Here is a 21,883-nt window from a genome sequence, read left to right as displayed (position 1 = left end):
CATCATCATCATCATCATCATCATCATAACCAGCTCACTGTGAGAATCATCACCACACACGTGATAATTACCTCCATACTAGTTTTAAATCACCACACACGTGATAATTACCTCCATACTAGTTTTAATCACCACATACTGGGTGGGAATCTATAAAAGGATATCTATTTATTACGTATGCACGAACACACAAAATTAATGTTCATTCACACGAACACCAAACAGATATAAACGAATAAGGAGGTGTATCATGACTCACTGTGTAAGATCCTTTATTACAAGGTTTATCATGAATAACATAAATTAAATAAACACACGTCTGTTGAACAATGTTTGTGATCAAAATCCCAACTGATAAAAATGAACGTTTTAAATCCTCTTCTCATCGGTGTAAATTATTTGAAAGACAAAGGACTCGTGTTGTTGATCAACGTTGGGTCACGTGGTTTTCACTGGAAGAGATGAATCGGAACAAAAAATAAATAATTATATCTCGGTTCCGATTTCAATGTGAACGAGGGAAAGGGGGCGTGGCCACAGTCTAGTGTGACATCACAATGAGGAACTCCAAAGACAGAGGGGTAAATCAGTTCTCTAAATCTTCAGTTCGTGGATAGCCATGCACCAGCCATGTGGTTTCCCATCGCGCTGTTCGTGCTCACCCTACTCGGAAGTGGAGTGTCCCATCCATCACAGAAGGTAAGTGGGGATTGTGAGAAATAACATTGTATTGTATTTGGGGGAGGTACACAACACGATCGGAGTCGCTTTATTGGTAGTTTGGTGAATCAGGCCCATGAGGAGGATTTAAAATGAGGGGTTGGTGGGTGAGTGAGGGGTGTGTTACCTTAACAAGTTGGACCATTCACAGCATGATGGGTTGTCCCGTCGAATGCCGATCGAAGTCTAAGTTGATTTCACCAAGTGATTCATGACAGGAAATACCACGTGTCAGAAAAAAGAACACAATGTGAAAACATTTACATCCACTTGGCCGACTTTACTTTTTACCCCACGGACTCGAAGCGCCGCTCGCGTTCTCTCTTTTCTTGTGTCTAATTCATTTGAATGTCTATTTTCTCCATTATTCGTGAACAGAATTCGATGAAAATTGACATGTATATTCTGGAGACCATTACGCAGGCAGTAACTGAGCCCAAAGTGCGATTCTGGCCCTTTCGGCCCATTTTCTTAAAATCGTTATTTCTCGGTTATTCTTGGACGGAACCTAACCAAACTTGACAGGTATATTCTAGAGACCATTCCCCAGGCAGTCACTGAGCCCAACGTGCGATTCCGGCCCTTTCGGCCGAGAAACGGCCCTTTCGGCCCATTTTCTTTAAATTGTAAAAAAAAAATTAAATGCACTGGGCAATACCCAACGCAAAATTAAGTCACAGATGATGATATGAAATGAGCCTCACTCTTGTGAGGTGTTCTGGGTTTTTCTTCTGATGCGATGAAAATCTTACCAAATTTTAAAACTATCTGTCGTCCACGCTATCTCTCACCTGAGAGTTGTACGAATGAACTCCCATGGGGTATGTTCGAAATTCGAACTTGTTATCATATCACAAGTAAGTTCATCTCAGTCCCAGTCCCAGTCCCAGTCCCAGTCCCAGTCTCTCTCTCTCTCTCTCTCTCTCTCTCTCTCTCTCTCTCTCTCTCTCTCTCTCTCTCTCTCTCTCTCTCTCTCTCTCTCTCTCTCCCTCTTTATTTGTCCCTTCCACGCTCCTCCCCCTCCTAATACAGTGCAGCACGCTCCTCCCACACCCCTGTCTCACTCTTCCCCCCTCTCTCTCTCTCTGGATAGTGGTTATCTCCACATGTGTCTGGACAGTAGTTATGTCCGGGCAGTGTTTTTCCCTGGACATGTCTGGGCGTTGCTTTTCTCGAGATGAGGCCAGGCAGTGTTTGTCACCGAGCGGTGTTTATCTCTGGACATATCCGGGTGGTGTTTGTCTCCAAGTGGTGTTTGTTTCTGAGCGGTGTTTATCTCTGGACATGTCAGGTTGGTGATTGTCTCCAGGTGGTATTTCTCGTATTATCAGTAGAAAATGGGAAATCATTTTGATGAGACAGCATGAATAATAATTAATGCTGCATCACACATGTGCCTTCCCTTCCCCTCACCTCACGCTGCCTTCCCTTCCTCCACCCCTCCTCTCCTGCCGTGCTCACTCCCACACCTCTCCTTGCTCCCCCTCCACCCTCCACTCTCCCACTATTTTTGTCCCTTCTCATCGTATTCCCATCAGCAAAGCGACTGGTGGTATTTAACAATCTAAAATACATACATCTGGCAAGTGTAATATTGAATAATGGTCCCAGAATGCTTTGCCTCCATGTCCTTGGAATCTCCTCTCTCATCATCACCGAGTTCAATGGTTTATTCAACACCTGAACCCCATACTCACCAAAGGCAGGTCTATACTACAACTGGTATCTCATCGGGTCCCACTGATTTGCCATTTTTAATTCCTCTTCGTCAGTTATCTTGCCAAATGACACTTAAAAAAAAAATCAAAGATTCCAGGAGTGGCCTTTAAAAATTAGTTGGCAATTGAGTGTTGGTTTCCAGTTGAAATTCCTCTTGGAGTTAAAATCCCATACTTAATCTTCCTTGTCTGCCCTTTAAATCGGCGTTGCGATTCCTCTTTACCGTGATGATGTGTTGAGGAACAAGAGAGTTTATCTTTGGTTGGAAATTGCAGAATAACTTTCCCCAGCAAGCAAACTTGGAATTTGTACCTTCAAGGCAAGTGCTCCTTCATGGTCGTGTCGATGAAGGAATGTTCACGGGATTACTTCTCCAATTCACAAATTACTTCCCAAATCCTCGTGCAAACCTGCACTCGGCAAGCGTCGTACAAACTATAAACTCTCGTACATTCGATGAGCCATTGTGTTTGTATTCAAAAAAATTTCAAGATCACGTCGTTATAATTTTGTCATGAACTTTTGGGTTTTGTAAAATAATTGTAAAAACATTATTTAGTTTAATTTTAAATGATATAAACATTCCTCCTGCCCCTGCCCTTGTCTCTTTCGATAGGTTTTCCAGAATGATGCTGTTGAGGATGGAGGGATGTCTGTGGTTCGCAACGTCACGTTTGTCGCAATTTCCTTCCTTTTGTTTTATGTTGTAATCACATTTTATCCATCATGTTCGTTCAACAAGAAGGGGAGCCCCAAAAGAAAGCTCTGCACTCACTGGTAAAGAACAGAAGTGACTGATTCATCAATATTTATCATGCCTTCATCCACGAGGGAACAAGATCGCTCAGATATTTGAAGCGAGTTTATTGTGTACGATGTTATGTTGGATTATAAGGATGAGAATTTATTTTTTTGCTAAGTATGGAATGTGTTGTTTAATTTCTGGAGTAGATGACAAGGTGTCCAAAATCCATTGGTAACATTGTTTTTCATCCAACGTTTTGGAGCCATGTTAGATTTCAAAACGGCCGCCATGTTACACCAAATTTCCGAATAACTCAGGCTGTGAATGTCATATGAAGTCTGTTTTGGTGGCAATACCCACATTTGTCATGCCAAGAAGTTAAAAACACACAATTTTAATTTTCTCAAAGTTATGGATGGTGGCCATCTTGGATTTCAAAATGGCTGTGATGACCAAACCCACTTTTGCTGTATTGAACAAACTTAAATTTGATGTAAATACCTCATTAGTCATTTACAGGTTGGTATAACTTTGGTAAGCCTTCACTTTGGTAAGCTATTTGTAATTATTGTTGTGTATTCAGTAACCTGTATGTCAAAAAACCTGTGAAAGTTTCAGCAAAGTCTGTCTTGTAATTCATGAAAAATCTGCACTTCTGCAGTTTAACAATATCAATATACTGCCCCTCATCTACGTGGTCATGCAGAACACTGAAGAACTCTTGGTGTGTGGCAATAAATGCAACATTCACTGGAGGCTGGATGATTGGTACCCTGTTTTCAAGTGATTTAGCTTTACAACATGGACGCTGAAAATACTTTTTCCAGTTTTTTGTGAAGCGGGATATGTGGTGGTAGAGAATGTCATGAGACAGTAAATCTCCAGAAGACAGCACGTCGGCAAGCCGAACTTTCCAGGCATCATATCCACTGCTGTTTGCAATTTCTTGGATTGTTTTCTCCCATGTTACCAGGAATTTGCCCTTCTGGAGTATTTCATGTACTTTTGGCTGTTCCTCATCTGTGGTTGGTTGACAAAATACACATTTTGATTTGACGAACACTGTACTGCTCAAACGAGTATACTTAATTTATTCTGAAGAACTGGGTTGTCATCTTTGTCAGTAAAGTTGTGTCTTGTGAAGTAACAACAAGTTGGCTTCTTCTTCCTTCATATCTATCCAGGTGACTCGGTTTTATCCAGGTGACTTAGTTTCTCAATGTCAATCTTTGTGTCAAGTAGCTTTCTTAGCTTGAAGCTCGTCTGCTGTAATTCCGAGCAGCCTTTGTCCAACTCACACAAATACTGGATTGTAATAATCTGCCTTTTTCTGGGCACACTTCAGAAAAGTTTCAAACACTGATTCCTTAAAGGTTCTGTATTGAGTGTCAACAAGCTTTTCACCAGTACAAGTGGGGCGGCTTAGCTCCAAAAAACAGGTTGATTGTGCACTTTCCCTTAAAAGCATGAAACTTGGCACATGGTTAGAGTAACACCATACAATGATTTTAGTCCAGGGGCCACCGGAAATTGCACCCCGTATGGTGGCCATCTTGGATTTCAAAATGGCCGCCACTGTGGAGCGACTGTTAAATATCTCCTAAAACTAGTACAGATATCGAGACAGTTGAAACGCCTATAAACTACATTTTAAGGCTCTGGGAATGCAATGGTGACATTAAATGTTTGAAAATTGTGGCTGCCATCTTGAAATCCCACCATCCACAGCTATTTTGCTCTAAAGGTCTATGCTCACATTTCAGAGACAAATAAATTTTTGATGCTTTAAAATATTGATCAAACTATGAAACTGGTAGGTAGTAGTTATGCATCTACTCATTTCAGGGACATCATCCATTGTTATGGTGACTGCACAATATAATGTGTAGGGCCTATGTAGGGTGATCAACCCTACATAGGCCCGTTCATCTGCAACTGGAGATGGCAAAGCGCTTCAAACTTGTGGATCCATCTAAGCCAGATGCTGAAATGGGTCGAGTTACTCAGTGGGAACTCTGCATTCTTTGTCAACAGAACACCACTGAAAAGGTTCAGTTTCCCAGTCAACGAAAAGGTGAACAAGGTGAAGCAACACTCGCAGGGTACAAAACATTGGCTAATAATCTCCTCGAGTTTAATAACCTCGGTCTGCTGCCTAGAACAATAAACATTGACACATTGGACGAAGGTCATGGTGTCGAGGCAGCTTTCATTGCTCATAATGCACGTTGGCATAGGTCGTGCAGGCTTACGTACAACAAATACCAAACTGGAACGTGCAAAGAAGCGTTCTAATGATATACCGGCTGATGATGCAGGTGAAGGTACATCTGGTGTTTCTAAGCACACTCGGTCAAGTTCTGCATCAACAATTTCTCAAGATCTCTGCTTTTTCTGTGGGCGGCCATCTGGAAAAGAGAAACTTCATGAGGTTTCTACTTTCAAAACAGACAAACGTGTTTGAGAGTGTGCTGCACTTCTAGAAGACGATGATTTGCTGAGACATCTCAGTGGCGGAGGGAGATATGGTTGCTCTTGAAGCAAAATAGCATGCAAAGTGCTTAGCCTCTCTCTATTATCATGCATCCATGGTCCAAACAGAGCAAGAAGGCACCGAGAATCTCAATAACATGCTCTGTAGCATAGCATTTGCAGAACTTGTGACATATATTGAGGAAACCTGTTTGGAGGATGCCACCATTGCTCCTGTATTTAAGCGAGCTGATCTATCAAACCTGTATTCCTCCAGGCTGGACCAACTAGGAATCAAGCAGGAAAGCCACATACAATCTACAAGACTCAAGCAGTGAATTCTTTCCCATTTTCCTGACATGAGAGCAACTAAAAAGGGCAGAGACATTTTGCTAATGTTTGATGAGGACATTGTACATGCTTTAGCAAAGGTGTGTCAACAGGACAGTGACAGTGATGCAGTGCACCTTGCACGGGCAGCTCAGATAGTCCGTGGACATCTGTTTGATAAATCCAAGCCATTTGATGGTTCATTTAGTGCAACATGTCAGGAGGAATCTGTGCCTAGTTCACTTATATAATTAGTCAACATGATACTGGAGGGTCCTAGCATTAAGGACCAGGCATACCAACCTTCTAACCCAGCTGCACTAAGCTTGGCACAGCTTCTTAAGTTCAATGCAGTCACGCATGCCCGAAAGCAAAAGGACAAACCCACTAATTTGAGACACAGTCTGGAACAGGAAACCCCACTGGCAATTTATATTGGGTTGAAACTACATGCAGAAACCAGGAAGAGAGAACTGGTGGAGAAACTCTCCCAGCTTGGTAGCAGCATCACGTATGATAGAGTTATTCATATTTCTGCTGATATGGGAAATAGTGTGTGCCTACTCTACAGATTGGAACAGGTTGTATGTCCACCAAACCTGAAGCAGAACTTGTTTACTACATCCGCTGTTGACAATATCGATGTTAACCCGAGTTCTACAACAGCTAAAGACTCTTTCCATGGAACCGGCATCTCATTATTCCAGCGCCCAAGACAACCTGATGACGGCACTGATCGTGGTCGAATCATTCTTGGTGGTGCAGCTGGCACGAAGAAACTCGCTGCTTTGCCAAATTACTACACCAATGTACCACCTGTTAAGGCAAGCGTAAAGGGGTCACCAGTTCCAGAAATATGCCTTAAGTCTCTGACCCGGGAGAAGACGTCCGGTGACGATAGATGGCTCGAGCATGTAAGAGAGCACATATAAAACAAGACCACAACCTCTCGTGCTGATAACCTTTCTTGGGCAGCTTACCATGCTCACAACCTGTCTCAATCAGCTCGTCCAATGTCCGTAACGGCTCTACTACCACTGTTTCACGAGAGTGCTCACACTGTGGCCATGATAAAACACTCAATGGATGTCATTCTGAGTGCTGTGCAGCATATAAATCCTGGGCAAACTCCTGTCATCGCCTTTGATCAGCCATTATTCGCAATTGCAAAAGAAATTCAGTGGAAATAGCCCGAGACATGTGGAGAGGATAAATTTGTTATTCTGTTTGGAGGGTTGCACATTGAACTGGCTGCACTGAAGACAGCGGGTGACTGGTTAGCAGGAAGTGGCTGGGTAGAAGCCTTGGTGCAAGTTGACATTGCTTCAGCCGGAACAGCAGATTCCTTCCTGCGAGCTGCGCATGTTGCATGTACACGTCACGCACATCAGGTTACAGCTGCAGCATTGAACATACTGCGGCATCACGCATACGATAACTATGCAAGAGCATCTGACAAGGATCAACAGTTATCATTCAAGGAATGGTGTCAAAGAAGAACCAAAGAATGACCACAATTCCAGTACTGGAGTCTTGCATTGGCATTAGAGGTTTGCATTCTGACCTTTGTGCGCTCGTTGAGGGAAGCTGACTTTGATATGTACTTAGATGCTATCTGGGAGCTTCTCCTGTGGTTCTTTGCTCTTGACCACACGCACTATGCAAGATGGATCCCAGTCCACTTGCGAGATATGCTAGGCCTTCATAGGACACACCATGAAGTGTTGGAAGAATTCCGAGCTGGCATGTTCACAGTGCAAAAGACTAAGCGCATATTTTCCTCCATTGCCATGGACCAGGCACATGAGCAGAATAATGGATGCATCAAGGGAGATGGAGGAGCTGTTGGTCTGATGGACAATCCCAATGCTCTGCAAAGATGGATGGTTGCTGGCCCAGAGGTTGCAAGAGTGATTGGTGAGTTTGAGATGGCCCAGGAGCACCATGGTGGCAAAGCTCAAATGTTGCATCACGACCAAACTGAAAGCATACAGAAGTCCTTTGACAAAGATGTTAGATCACTTGTGTCAGTTATCGAGGAGCTTGGTAATCCATTTCTTGAAGAAACCACTGACATTGTGGTCCTTGACACAAAAGACATCGCAAGCTCATCAGTTATTCACAGTGTGCAAAATGTGCAGAAGGTAGGGAAGGAGGCTTTGGAATCATTTGTGCAAGAAAGGCTCACTGAGCGTAAAAAGCCTCTCAATGATGTCCTCTCCCACAACAAGTTGCCATTATTTGGCAGCTCATCAGGAAAAGCCCAGCCTAAAGACAAACAGAAGGTAGCCTCATTAAAGAGCGATGTGCAATTGTTTTCCCGCCTTTACATTGCTTGTCAGACATGTGAGGGAAACCTTGATGATTTTTTCCGTCATGAAAATCAGCCTTTCTCTCCATCCCTGTCCCAGGCATTGGAGCTTCGAATTGGAACAAAGAGTGACCTTTTGCAATGCTTTGAGGAAATTGCACTGGCAAGTACACAGGCTCCAGAGGTTACATGCGTAATACTTGATGGGGCAGCGATTGTTCAAATGCTAAAGCCTGGAACAGCGAAGACCTTTGGGGAATATGCCAAAGAGGTATTCATCCCATTTGTTCTCTCCCAGTACAAATCTGCAACCTGACTTGACCTGGTGTGGGACCGTTACCTGCCTGAAAGTCTGAAGAGCATGACCCGAGAAAAGCGTGGCAGGGGAGTTCGTCGACGTGTGCGTACCTCAGTTGCAGTTCCTGGACAATGGCAGAATTTTCTTCGTGTCGACCAAAACAAGACAGAAATTTTCAGTTTCCTGTCCAATGAAATAATCAAGTCACTTGAAGACCAGAGCAAAGAGTTTGTAGTCACACTGGAAACAGAGGTTCTTACTGCTCCACCACGCATGAATCTAGAATCACTTGCTCCATGCAGCCAAGAAAAGGCAGATGGCCGCATGTTCCTCCGTGCAGCTGATGCGGCACAGAGAGGGAATGAGAGGATCCTAATCCGAACCGTTGATACAGATGTTGTCGTACTTGCAGTTATGGCAACTCAGAGACTTTCTGTGAATATATGGTTAGCCTTTGGAACAGGGAAGAGCTTGCGATTCCTCCCTGCACATGACATAGCCACTGCTCTCGGCCCTGAGAAGTCTAAGGCCCTCCCCATGTTTCATGCACTGACAGGATGTGACACTGTGTCAGCGTTTGCTGGGCATGGTAAACGAACTGCATGGGCTGTATGGGAGTCGTTCCCAGAGCTCACAGATGCACTATCTGAAGTCAACCATGAACAAACAGATATAACTGAGTCCTGTATGAGCATTATTGCAAGATTCGTCATTTTGATGTATGATCGCACAAGTACCTGTAGTGACATTAATACAGCACGAAAGAAACTGTTTGCAAAGAAAGGCAGACCTCTGGAATCAATTCCGCCTACGATACACACCATGCTCTGGTGCAGTATGTTAGGCGTGCAGTGTCCCAAGGAGCATTATGCTGGGGCCAGGCATTGCATGCACAGCCTGAGCTCCCATGTCCAAGTGAGTGGGGTTGGGAAAAAACATCCGACGGTCAGTTTAAACCGATTGGGACAACACTACCAGAAGCTGCAAAGATCTGCAATGAACTTATCTGGTGTGGATGCACAAAAGGATGCACTGATCACTGCAGGTGTAAGAAGTCTGCACTTCCATGCACGTCACTTTGTTATTGTGATGGGGAATGCAACAGAGACGAGAAAAGTCAAGTGATGGTAACTGTGGTTTTTTGCCAACTGCTTGTGATGTTTTCTTGATGGTTCATTCCTTCACATATTGTGCTAACTGATGATAGTTTATGTTAGCCTTTGGATGGTGGCTATCTTGGATTATAAGATAGCTGCCACATATTCAATCTCACCATTGGATTCCGAGACCCCTAAAACGTAGGTATAAGCGTTAAAACTGCATTGTTATCTTTAGTACTTAATGAGATATTGAGCAAAATATCTTGTCAATGGCGGCCATCTTGGATTTCAAGATGGCAGCCACAATTTTCAAACATTTTACGTCACCATTGGCTTCCTGGAGCCTTAAAATGGAGGTATAGGCGGTTCAACTGTCTCGATATCTGTACTAGTTAAGGAGATATTTAACAAAACAGGTCCACACTGGTGGCCATTTTGAAATCCAAGATGGCCACCATACGGGGGTGCAATTTCCGGTGGCCCCTGGACTAAAAATCTTTGTATTGTATTACTCTCACCATGTGCCAAGTTTCATGCTTTTAAGGGAAAATGCACAATTGATCAGCTAAGCCGCCCCACTATACCTGTCTGGCAATACAAGCAGAGTTTGAAATGTGTTGTTGGATTGTTGAACGGGAGCTCTTTGGGAGATGCCATCATGTATCCCAGAACACAATGTGAAACATTAGAAGTTGATGATTATTCAAGTGAAAGAACAATGAGATTTTGTTTTTGTAATAACAATCTAGCTGAACTCATGAGGAATGACTAGACATGGATAGATTCCACATGATGATTTCCTTTCTATTCAGATTGATTTTGTTTTTAAATAATGTATGCAGTACATTTCCCAATTCACCAAATGCTTGTTCCTTATTGGCCTCAGTATTTTGTTCAATTTTAACACAATTTCCTCATAGCTCTTTATATTTACTGAGTGACAGTTTTTCTCACAGCTCTTTCTTTGATAATTTGATCCATGATGGATATTCTAAAAAAAGTCCATTTATCATCATTATCTTCGTGTATGATGTATGAGTAAAGAAATTTCATGTTTTTGTATCCAGTACGTGATGATATGAATTATGTTCCACACATGTGACACAAGTTGAAACATCTGACTGGATTTTATGTTCACACAAAGTGGCAATGATGTCTGATGGAAGATCCTTAAGGTTTCTCATTTAACATTTCTTGTGAATATAAACTAAAACTCACCTACTAAGTGATGATTTCCAAGGAATACTTTGTTCGTCAATGTCAAAGTTGTGGGCCAAAATACTTGTGTCAGGTCAGGTATGGGAGCATGTGCCAGAACAGCGCGTCGCTGCGTCCACTTTCCGCCGGTACTCCAGGAGCCTCCGTCTGGCCGTCCCCCAGGCAGATGCCAGGCCCATCCCCATCTCCTTGAGATGATGGTCAACCTGCTGCAACCATGAGGCACGTGGTCGGCCCACTGGCCTCCTCCACTCATGAGACTCCCTCGCTGAGAGAATCTGGTGAGCAGGATCAGCATCAGGAAAACGAGCCACATGTCCATACAGCCGCAACTGACGCTCACGGACTATGCAGGTAACAAATCTCATCCGAGTCACTCTCAGCAACCGCTCGTTGGACACAAAATCCGACCAGCGATAGCCAAGGATTCTCCGAAGACACCTGGTACCAAAGGAATTAAGTCTCCATCTCAGATCCTTGGTCAGAGTCCAAGTCTCGCACCCATAGAGCAAGATTGGAAGTACCAAGGACCTGAAGACTCGGACTTTCGTCCTCCCGCACAGGTACCGGCAGCGCCACACCCCATGATCCAGTGAATCCATGACTCCCCAGGCCCGACCCAGACGTCTATTGACCTCTGACTCGCAGCCAGCAGAGACATGAATATTACTGCGAAGGTAAGTGAATCTCTCCACGACCTCAACATCCTCACCACAAACAGACACAGACAGGACAGCAGCATCCAAGATGTCACCGAAAGCATGGATCTTAGTTTTGACCCAAGAAACCCGTAATCCCAGCGGCTCCGACTCCTCATTCAGTACCTCGAGGGCCCCCAAAAGGATGTCTAAAGTCTCCGCAAAGATGACTGCATCATCTGCAAAATCAAGGTCCGAGATCTTGACATTCCCAAACGATGCACCGCAACTTGATCTCTCCGACATCCTCCCTAAAATCCAGTCCATACAAGTGCTGAAAAGTGTGGGGGCCAGTACACACCCCTGACGAACGCCAGTAACAACTGGAAATAAGTCAGAGATGGTACCACCACACTTCACAGCACTCTCAGTACCAGAGTAGAGTTCAGACATCAGATCAATCAGTTTTGGTGGCACCCCACGAAGACCAAGAATCCTCCAGAGGACATCCCGATTCACTGAATCGAACGCTTTACAGAGATCAACATAGGCTGCAAGCAGCCCCTGCCGAAACTCTCGTCTGCGTTCGGTGAGGACACAAAGGGCAAGGATACGGTCAATCGTTGACCTCTTTGGTGTAAAGCCTGACTGCTCTGGACGCTGGTGCTCAAGCAGATGGTGGCGAACCCTATCAAGAATTATCCGAGCAAAGACCTTGTCCGGCACTGAGAGCAGCGTCACCCCTCGGTAGTTGTTGCAGTCTTGGCGATCACCCTTCCCTTTCCAGAGAGGGATAACAAGGCCCCTCTTCCAATCAGTTGGGATGATGCCTGTGTTCCAGGCAGAGCACAAAACTGCATGCAACGACATGAGTGCAGCATTTCCACCAGCCTTGAGAAGTTCGGCATGGATGCCACAGATCCCTGGAGCTTTGCCCCGTTTCAACTGGTTCACCGCAGCCCGTGTTTCCACAAGCGAAGGTGGACCACAGTTGATTCGAGGGTCAGCAACAGGGATTGTAACACCCTTGACGTCCAACTCGACAGCTGGGGGATCAGCCTGGTACAACCGCTCAAAGTAACCGGCCCAGCGGGCCTTCACTTCAGACTCCTCTGTCAAGAGCCTACCACTCTCTGCTCGAACTGCAGTGCTCCGAGGGATGGGCTTGGATGAGCGTAATGTGCGAATTCCCCTGTAAGCGGGACGAGAATCACCTGTCCACAGGTGATGCTCTACCCCCTCACAGATTCCTCGCACATAGGCCTCCTTGTCCACCCTCAGTGCACGTACAGTTTTACGCCTCAGCTCCCTGAACAGCTCAGCTCTGCCATTCAGCCTGGCCCTGCGACTCTGGTCAATGGTATCCAGTGTCCCTTGAGAGACAAAATTCTTCTTTGCCCTGCGGTGAGCTCCAAGACATCCACCGGCAACATCAAGGACGGTGGTCTTGAAGGCGCTCCACAACTCTTCAGGACCCCCAAAAGCACCCAGACCCCCCAAGTGTCCACTCAGCCTGTTCGCAAACCCCTCAGCTACTCTCTCATCCCTGAGCTTGGCAACATCCAGCCTAGGCTGGGATGGTACCATTCTCCAGGATTTAAGGTGCAGCTTTAGAGTTGCTACAACAAGCCTGTGGTCAGTATTGAGGAACTGAGCACTCTGGTAGACCCTGCAGTTCTGGATCATCCTCCAACAACCGTCAATGAGGACATGGTCAATCTCCTTTGCCACACCGCCAGCGTTGGAATACCAAGTCCAGCGATGAGCTTGTGGGCGCTGAAACCATGAACCAGCCACCCTAAGTCCATGACTTCTTGCAAAGTCAAGGAACTTAGTGCTATTCTGGTTCATAGTTCCTGACCCATGGGGACCAACACACACCTCATAATCATCCCTATCAGTTCCAGTCGATGCATTGAAATCCCCCAAGACTAGAAGTGTATCTCGTCTGGGGCACTGATCAACCACAGACTCGAGTGTGGCGTAGAATGCATCCTTCACGGTGAGATCACTCGCCTCAGTCGGAGCATAAACAGAGACCAGGGAAATGACACCTAAGGAGTGACAAATCCTTAATCTCATAATACGCTCGTTGACCGGTGTTACCTCAATTATCATTGGGGTCAGCTTATTGGACACAGCTACAGCAACTCCTTGGGTATGGTAACAATCAGCGCGACCAGACCAATAGTAGGTGTAACCACGCACCATTATCTTGCCGCAATCCGGTCTCCGAACCTCAGAGAGAGCTGCAATCCCGATGTCCAAACGCTTGAGCTCAGATGATAACAGAGACAGGTGATCATCCTCTCTTAGGGATAGGACATTCCAGGCACCCACCCGAAGGGACCGCCTCAGGTTAACCCAAGGAGACCGCCGTCTGGTGGACGACACCTCAGCACCACTCCGACACACTCTCCCGCAATCTGACCCAGGGATGTTACCCCGTGGTTTCCCTCCTATCATCAAAGATTGGGGGTCCCGAAGGCTTTGCCCAAATCCCGTCATCCGGTGAGCTGCCCTGCGAAGGGAAGCTGCGCAGGAGGTACTCCCACGGAGTGGGTTTTCAGATTTTTTTACGTTTTGCGGAATGAAGGGTTTTACGGTGGCCGGAGTGCAAATCCTGCCACCAACCTCCTAATAAGAAGTACCCCAACTGCAGGAGGACATCTGCAGACACAGTTGGGCACTAGATATGGATGGCCGTTGGCTCACAAGGAGCTCCTCCGCCCTTTGACAAGTTTTGTTTTTAATCCTGCTGGGTGTCCATATCCAAACACCCCCCTCACCAGAAAACCTGGTGGGGGAGACGGTTTAGTCGCCAACAACCCGACCATGGAACAGGTTAGTACAGGTTTACATGGTACCTATAGCAGGTCACAGATCGAAACTGACCTGACAGGAAAATACTTGTGAAACGGCTGCTATTTTAAAATCCAAGATGGCCACCAAATGACATCATGAGAAAATGTTACCAATGGAATTCCAGCTAAGTCAGACATAATTTACCAAAAAGTCACAATTTCCATCTTCAGCAAAAACAAATGCAAAAGTTCATAACATCCTCCCCCATGATATGAGATTCTTCAAATAATCAAGTGCGATTCATCGTTCCACACCGTTCCTTTGGACATTGTTTAAGTTACATCTGAATGTTACATATTCCGTATCCTCCAGAATTATAATACTCGTGGAACATGTTTGTTTATGTTTTACAAAACCATGTGTTCAATCCTTTGCACGTGATGTAATACTTCATTTTATCTTCAACTGAGAATGTTTGTTTGTTTTGTTGCAGTTTACGATGTCGATGTAAAGTGAAACGGAAAAATGAATCGAGAGACAATCCACCATTGGTAACGAAGGTTCAGGAAACTGAACACCTTGAAATTCAGAAAGCAGAGGGAAACGAGGTTCTGGAAACTACTGAAAAAATGGAGTTCACAGCAAAACAGAACGTTGCTGAAAAAGAACAAGAGGAAGAAGAATATAAAAAAGAGAAAGAAAAGGTTTTAGGAGCAGAGGAAGAAAAGCTTCAGGAATATGAGGCTCGGTTGGTCAAAAAGGAAAGAAATCTTGTCCAAACAGAGAAGTTTGTGCAGGAAATGGAACATGAGTTGATGGAAAAGGACGTGCAACGGAAATTGGAAAAAGAATTATGGCTGAAGGAGGAAGAGGACCGGAAGAAACGAGAGGAGGAACAACAGAGGCAGAAAAATGAAGAAGAGCAGAAAAAAATTAATGAAGAGGAGAAGAAAAATGAAGAAGAGCAGAGGAAAAATGAAGAAATGCTTAGGATGAGAAAGAAAGAAGAATCCACACGAGCAAAAGAGCAATTCCAAGTCCGAATGTGGGAAAAACGCGAAAATGAAGAACTTGACCAGAAAATGCTGGATGTAGAATACAGAATGTTAGAGATTGAAAACTGGAAGAAACATGTGGAGCAGCGGGAGCAATACCTGCAAATCAGTAAAGAACAGGAGCTGGAGCGACAAGGTGCGATTGAAGCATTCATGAATGGCAAGGATGAGGAGATAAAGAAACGGCAGTTTCATATACACCAAAAACGAAAGGAGCTGAAAGATGGAGAATGCAGGCTGCTTAAATTGGACGAAGAGACTCGTCTTCGAGAGAGAGAGCACCAGGAAGAACGAAAGCAATGTGAAATTAAATGGAAACTGAAAGAGTTCATGTTCATGGAAAGAGAACGAGAGATGAGGGAGAGGAAAAATAATGTGGAGTTAAGGGAGAAGGAGGTCATGGAAAGAGGAGCGAAAGCGCAAAATGCAGGAAAGCTTGCTGAGAAAAACGAGAAAGAACTGCTTGGAACCAATGATGGGCTGCAACTACAAGAGCAGAAACAGGATAATGTTGATTTGTTACTGTCGACTGACCCGAAGCCTCACAGTGATGACAGGCTGCAGCGGCGACAGCAGAAACAGGACAATGTTGATTTGTTACCACCGACTGACCTGAAGCCTCACAGTGATGACAGGTTGCAGCAGCGACAACTGTACAGTGTTGCCCTCCAACAACAACCAAAGCCTCACTGTGAAGGCAGGTTGCACCAGCAGAAACAGCAAGATGTTCATCAGCTGCTGCCCAAACGGGAACCCCACTGTTCTTCTCATTCTGAGTTTCTCAAGGATGAACGAGCGGAAATTGAAAAACGCAAAAATAACCTCGTGTTCCGTGGAGTGAAGGAGGGAAAAGGTGAACATGATAAGGAAGCTGTGGCAAAATTAATAAAAGCCATGAACCTGGAGATAGAGCCTGTACGGACTTTCCGCATTGGACGCTTTGTTGAGAACAGCTTCAGACCCATGAAAGTTGTTTTCAAATGCGAGTCTGAGAGGAATCAGGTTCTTAAGAATAATAAAAAGATACGGAATTTGAATGATCCTTCTCTCTGGCCAAGAAACATTTACATCACTCCAGACTACACTCAGCTCCAAAAAGAAAAAGAAGAGATGCTGCTGAGTGATCTTGATAAAAAGAGAGAAAATAACCCAAACGGGCGATACACCATCAAAGGAGACAAAGTCGTCCTCCTGAAGAAGCCCAAGGGCAAATTTCATCTCCGTCGATGACGACCATCCATCCTCATCTCTGTAGATAACGACCATCCCACCTCATCTCCGTAGATAACGACCATCCATCCTCCTCTCCCTTTTCACATAATACAGTCTCCTCATGCTGCACACTTTAAAAGAAACACAGAGTAGAGGAGTATCGACGGAGGGTATCCGTTGACCCCCCCCCCTGCCCCCTCAGAACTCAACCAAACCAACTTTTTTTGCTTCCTTTTATGGTCCTATTACACATTTGAGATGTTAACAAAAAAAATTCCACGGCACTCTGGCGATATTCAAGATGGCGTCCAAAATGGCCACCAAAGTGGGTAAAATCATAGAATACGGTATATAACATATCAAAAATGTGGCAAATTGGAAAAATAATCATTTGGATTTGGTTCCTGATCATTAGTTACTAGTTTCTGATAATTGGCTATATACTGTTTTCAACATTATGGGTGGTATTGGGCCTCTGCTGCAAACAAATCAAATCCTCGGATTCGCCTTAAGAGCCGCTCATGATTGTTTTCTTCTGCTATTTGCAGCACTTTCTGCCATCCATCACGTTCAAATGAAGAGGTGCCTTCCTTTGTGTCGATGCCTGCCTTTTTCACATGGATTCGGACTTCAGTATTGCAGAAAATACAATCAGGTTCAAAAATGATCTTTTCTGATGCTTTCTTGCGCTTTACACTTCCTTATTGGCTGGTAGATGTTCCAGGAGCTTCAGGATCATTGGATGGTTTACTGGCTGTTAACCTATGTAGGTTCAGGGTAAATCTTTGGTAACATCCTCGGTGATAGCCGTTGTTCTCCTGGATCTCATCAGGAATGCCCTGGCAGATATGTCATTCGATATGAAGAACCTCGTGGTTCAGCTAAGCGACGATCCCATATATTTTTTGAGAAGTGCCAATCTGTCATTTGGATTTGTCAAGTCTGAAAAATATGTGAACGATCCATGCTTTATTCCAGACATATGAATGACACAATGTTTCCGTTTGCATTTTCTTTCCATTTCAACTTTTCAGGCTTCATAGTTTCAGTTTCAGGCTGTAATATACAATTTTCTATGATTTTGCCTGTTGTGGTAGCCATTTTAGATGCCACCTTGGAATTTAAGCATTGCAACAAAATTCAATCACTTCGTATTAGTTACTAATTATGAGAAAACAAATTATTCCAATGAATAATTTCCAATTTTGTCACAATTTTTGGCTGTTCTATATAATTTTCTATGATTTTGCATATTTTGGTGGCCATTTTGGACGCCATCTTGGATTTTTATGAATGGCAACAGAAGCCCAATTATCAGAAACTAGTAACTAATGATCAGGAACCAAATGCCAATGATTATTTTTCCAGTTTGCCACATTTTTGAGATGTTATATTGTTGTGGTGCCGAGTTCAGGGGCGAGGAACGACCGCTAGAATGGAGCAGTTGGGCCGTCTCCCCCACCCCCAAACATCTGGAATTGAAGGTCGTCACTCCGCATAACTCCGAAGTCGACGGGTCGCTTAATGGACCGTGGACGCCAATATTTCGACCGCGCGGTTAGGGTCTTTTTGTCTGATTCCAATTTACCTAATTAGCCGCGCGGTCTTGCTTCCGGGGAGGCCACACCCTCGGCCGGCTTTGTCCGAACCGAGTCGCTGTTACCGACTCGGATCCGGCGTAACCAATCGGGAATTACCAAAGCCGCGCCGGTCCAAAGAACAATTTACGGCACAATCGGTCTCCCTAATTCTCAAGCCCAAACCATACTGGGTCAATGAAAGAAAGCACAGACGACGAACTGGAACATTTAACAGTTATTTATTTACAGGGTAGTAGGAAGGGAAACACAGAGCAGACTTAATCACGAATATAGATGTAGGCAAATGTACAATGGCAATCACTTAACAGTTCTACTTACAAGACTGGCCACAGACAGACACACACCCAAAAAGAAATGGAGACGGCTGTCCTTTATTGGATCCTCCAGCCACGGAGGATAGGCAAGCTGGGGGTCAGAGTTTGGTCGGGTACCTGGCCGCCTCGTGCGTTTTTACCGACTCGCACTTGTGGAGCTCGGAGTCCATGGAAGGGAACGGGGATCCCAGCTCGAGTGCTCCAACACAACCTACCACGGTGGGACTCAAACCCAAGAATCAGAATCCAACGAGCGCAGCCGGAATCCTACGAACGACCTTGCCAGCCACGGACGATGACCGACGACCAGGAGAGCCCAACAGAGCAGAAGCAAGGAACGACCTCCCAGGAACCAAGGAACAACACCTCTCGAATACAGCTCGCGATCTTTCTTATCCCTCCCCCTTGCGGGGAGGGATCCGCTCTCCTGTAACTCACCTCTGGATTGGATGGGGCGTTTCCGGGTGTCGTGGTGGCCAGTCGCAATTGGAGGAGAGTGCGTGTTGACGTCTCGGTGCCCCTCCCCCAAAGAGGCTCTTTTGTTGTCTTCCGCAGTGTCGAGAGGGGAGACATTCTTCTTTGATGGGGCGGAGTCAAAGCTGAGGCGATCTCACCCCCGATTGGACGGGAGGGACATTCCATCTTGCTGGGGCGGAGTCGGCTCTGAGGCGGGGGGGGGGATCCGCAGCGAGGGGGGTTCCGCCCACGTCCGTAGCCTTGTACACGTGGGTTATGGCGCCGTGGTGTGAAGTGAAAGCTGGCCGGGTAAAGCGCTTGTTCACCCGCAGAGTGGGAAGAGGAGTGGTGTGAGGGGGTAGATCTAAAGATGTCAAAAAGACCTGACGACAAAAGAAACCCGCAGCGCACACATGAAAATAACCCATTAGACATAGGGGAGAGATTCTAACTATTCACATATACTTAACGAAATAACTAAACTTTGGGTCAACTGTATGTGTGAATGCGAATGGTTTCCAGATTCGTAACAATATGCTGTATTCTATGATTTCACCCATTTTGGTGGCCATTTTGGACGCCATCTTGAATATCACCAGAATGCTGGGAATTTTTTTGGTTAACATCTCAACTGCGGAATAGGACCAGAAAAAAAATTGGTTTAGAGTCCTGCGGGGGGGGGGGGTTGGATAAATACCCTCCGTGGATACTTGACGAGAGTGTATTCTGTTGAAAACAATATCCTTCAATACATGGACTCTTCCAAACAAGTGAATGTACCTGCGATCACATTGGAGCCATCACCAAAACCTTTTTTGAAAGTACAGTCAAGGACAGGGATTTCACTCCTGATGTATATTTTGCATTTCATAAGAAAAGGAACCTGAAATTTTATAGTGAAGGCTCCAAAGCTGCAGAAAACCATGGTGGGGTCTCATTGTTGATGAAAAGGAATTCATCACCAACTTACATTGTTCATTGTCTGCCACCTGAATGGACATCTCACCGTGATTAAGGGCAGCAATGGCAGAAGCCATGTGCTATGAAAGACCTTCAACAGGTAAACATTTTTCAATACCTTTTGACAGGTGCGGTGAACACACTGGGTGCAAACACAGCCAACCCCAAGATCATAACATTAGGTTGAAATAAATTTTGGAACTTTGTCTTTCACCGACATTGCTGTAAATACTTCCTTCGATGAAGAACATCCATAATTGTGGAGAAAATTGAAATTATAATTTTTTGAAGGAAGGTGACTTATTGACATGGTCATCCCCATGCAGAATGTATAACAAAAACTTTAACTCCCTTTGATTGGATGACATCACCTGATTAACCTTTTCATCGATTACCTGCTCCATCCATGCATTTCCTTCTGTGGTCTTTTCTGAACAAGTTATCAAACTGATGAAGAAATCAATGTATTTAATCTTTCATATTTCTGTTGTTTCTTTTTTGTCCAAAGGCCCCTCAGAAGAGATGCTCCTTCCTGCTTACCTGAAACCATCCTTCCGGTTGGAATGTAAGTTGCCAAGATTATCGTCTTGCATCACAAATTATTCCAAACTTTGCTGAAACTACATGTTCTTCACCTGCATCATGTCCCATTTTGTCTGTGCCTCAGAAGTGTTGAGGACAAACCAATATTTTTCTGAACACGAATCCAGACAAGCATCAAACAAATGTTCCAGTTGGTGGAAGTCTGGTATGAGTGTTAATGTATACGTATCAAATTCATTGCCTCCACCTGGATGATTGGTTCACGAGCGCCAGCCAGAGTGACCACTATATTCGTTGTGTCTGTGTGTCTGTATGTATGTCTGTCTGTCTGTCCAGAGCACAACTTCGTGGGATGTGATCCGATTTGGATGAACCTTGAATATGATGTTGATATCAATGCCTAGTTTTGTCTTCCTGGCGATGGGTGTCCCACACCCATTGTGGGCGGAGCCACGCCAACTTGTAATTTTTGTTTTTTTCATATTTTTTTCTCGATTTTAATCAAAATTCCTGCTCGAGAAATTGTGCACATTGGCCATATGTACAACATATAAAAAATTCAGTTTGATTCGGTCAATTTTGATGGAGAAGATAGGTTTTGAAGAAATGGGTGGGAGGTTTGCACCAAAGGTCATAATCCTTGACCTTTAAAGGTCACAAAGGTCAAATTTTCAGAGTTGTGGGAATCGACCCGGGTTTTCAACCTTCTTCGACGAACTAACTCCAATAAGCTATCGCACGTATCCTGTTTCCTTATTTTAATGTCCACAACATTGTTTTGTGACCTTTAAAGGTTATGCAAAGGTCAAATTTTGAAAGTTGTTCAACGAAACCGGGGTTTCGACATTTTGCAGCTGATAACCTTTCACTCGTACCACATCATGTTGATCATTTTTATAGCGAACGCAGTGAGCTTCATACTTAACGCGTGCACGTGAGAGAATAGGAAACAACAACAACAACAACAACAACACAATACCCCTGGCTATTTGGAATCCGTGTTGTTAGCTATGACCTTTGGCTTCTGGTTGTTTTTAAACGCTGTGCGGTGTATAAACACGATTGGAATTAATTTCTATCTTGTAAATATTACTTAACAAGTGCACATGAGAAAATAGGAAACAACAAAAACAACACAATACCCTGGCAATTGTGAATCCGTGTCGTTGCCAATGACCCTTTTGCTTCCGTTTTTTTTTTTTTGCTTGTTTTTTTTTTTGTTTCCGGTTTTTGTCATGGGGAATGATGCATGCCGGGAGATAAAGGCATCGTCGGAGACATGAAAGACCCAAATAATATCAGACATGGTGTATATTTCCTCCACTGATTTGAATAAAGATATCTCTCGCATCATCAAAAAATAATTTTTAATCGTGATTTCCGTTA

At 44.5% G+C, this 21,883-nt stretch overlaps 2 protein-coding genes and 1 pseudogene across 2 annotated transcripts in view; all 3 read left to right on the top strand.

The window, feature by feature from the left end:
• Positions 1-20,523, top strand: part of LOC147023725 (uncharacterized) — a 21,193-nt gene extending 670 nt beyond the window's left edge. The window contains exons 1-4 of the mRNA XM_085889471.1: positions 1-699; positions 3,056-3,216; positions 14,850-20,054; positions 20,463-20,523. The exon at positions 1-699 is cut by the window's left edge and continues 670 nt beyond it. Coding sequence (XP_085745597.1) covers positions 631-699; positions 3,056-3,216; positions 14,850-16,641 — 2,022 coding nt within the window. The 5' untranslated portion in view covers positions 1-630 and the 3' untranslated portion in view covers positions 16,642-20,054; positions 20,463-20,523. The remainder of the gene's footprint in view (positions 700-3,055; positions 3,217-14,849; positions 20,055-20,462) is intronic.
• Positions 5,743-10,014, top strand: LOC147023726 (uncharacterized; annotated as a pseudogene).
• LOC147023724 (eukaryotic translation initiation factor 4 gamma 1-like) overlaps positions 20,085-21,883 on the top strand; it is a 12,564-nt gene continuing 10,765 nt past the window's right edge. Inside the window, exon 1 of the mRNA XM_085889472.1 lies at positions 20,085-20,519. The gene's annotated coding sequence lies outside the window, so the exon portion shown is untranslated. The remainder of the gene's footprint in view (positions 20,520-21,883) is intronic.

This window comes from Eptatretus burgeri, chromosome 7, assembly GCF_056783735.1.
Source record: "Eptatretus burgeri isolate ZD-2024b chromosome 7, Ebu_testis_v1, whole genome shotgun sequence".
Taxonomy (NCBI): domain Eukaryota; kingdom Metazoa; phylum Chordata; class Myxini; order Myxiniformes; family Myxinidae; genus Eptatretus; species Eptatretus burgeri.
The sequence above is the reverse complement of the archived record's forward strand: the minus strand, read 5'-3'. Positions and strand labels throughout refer to the sequence as shown.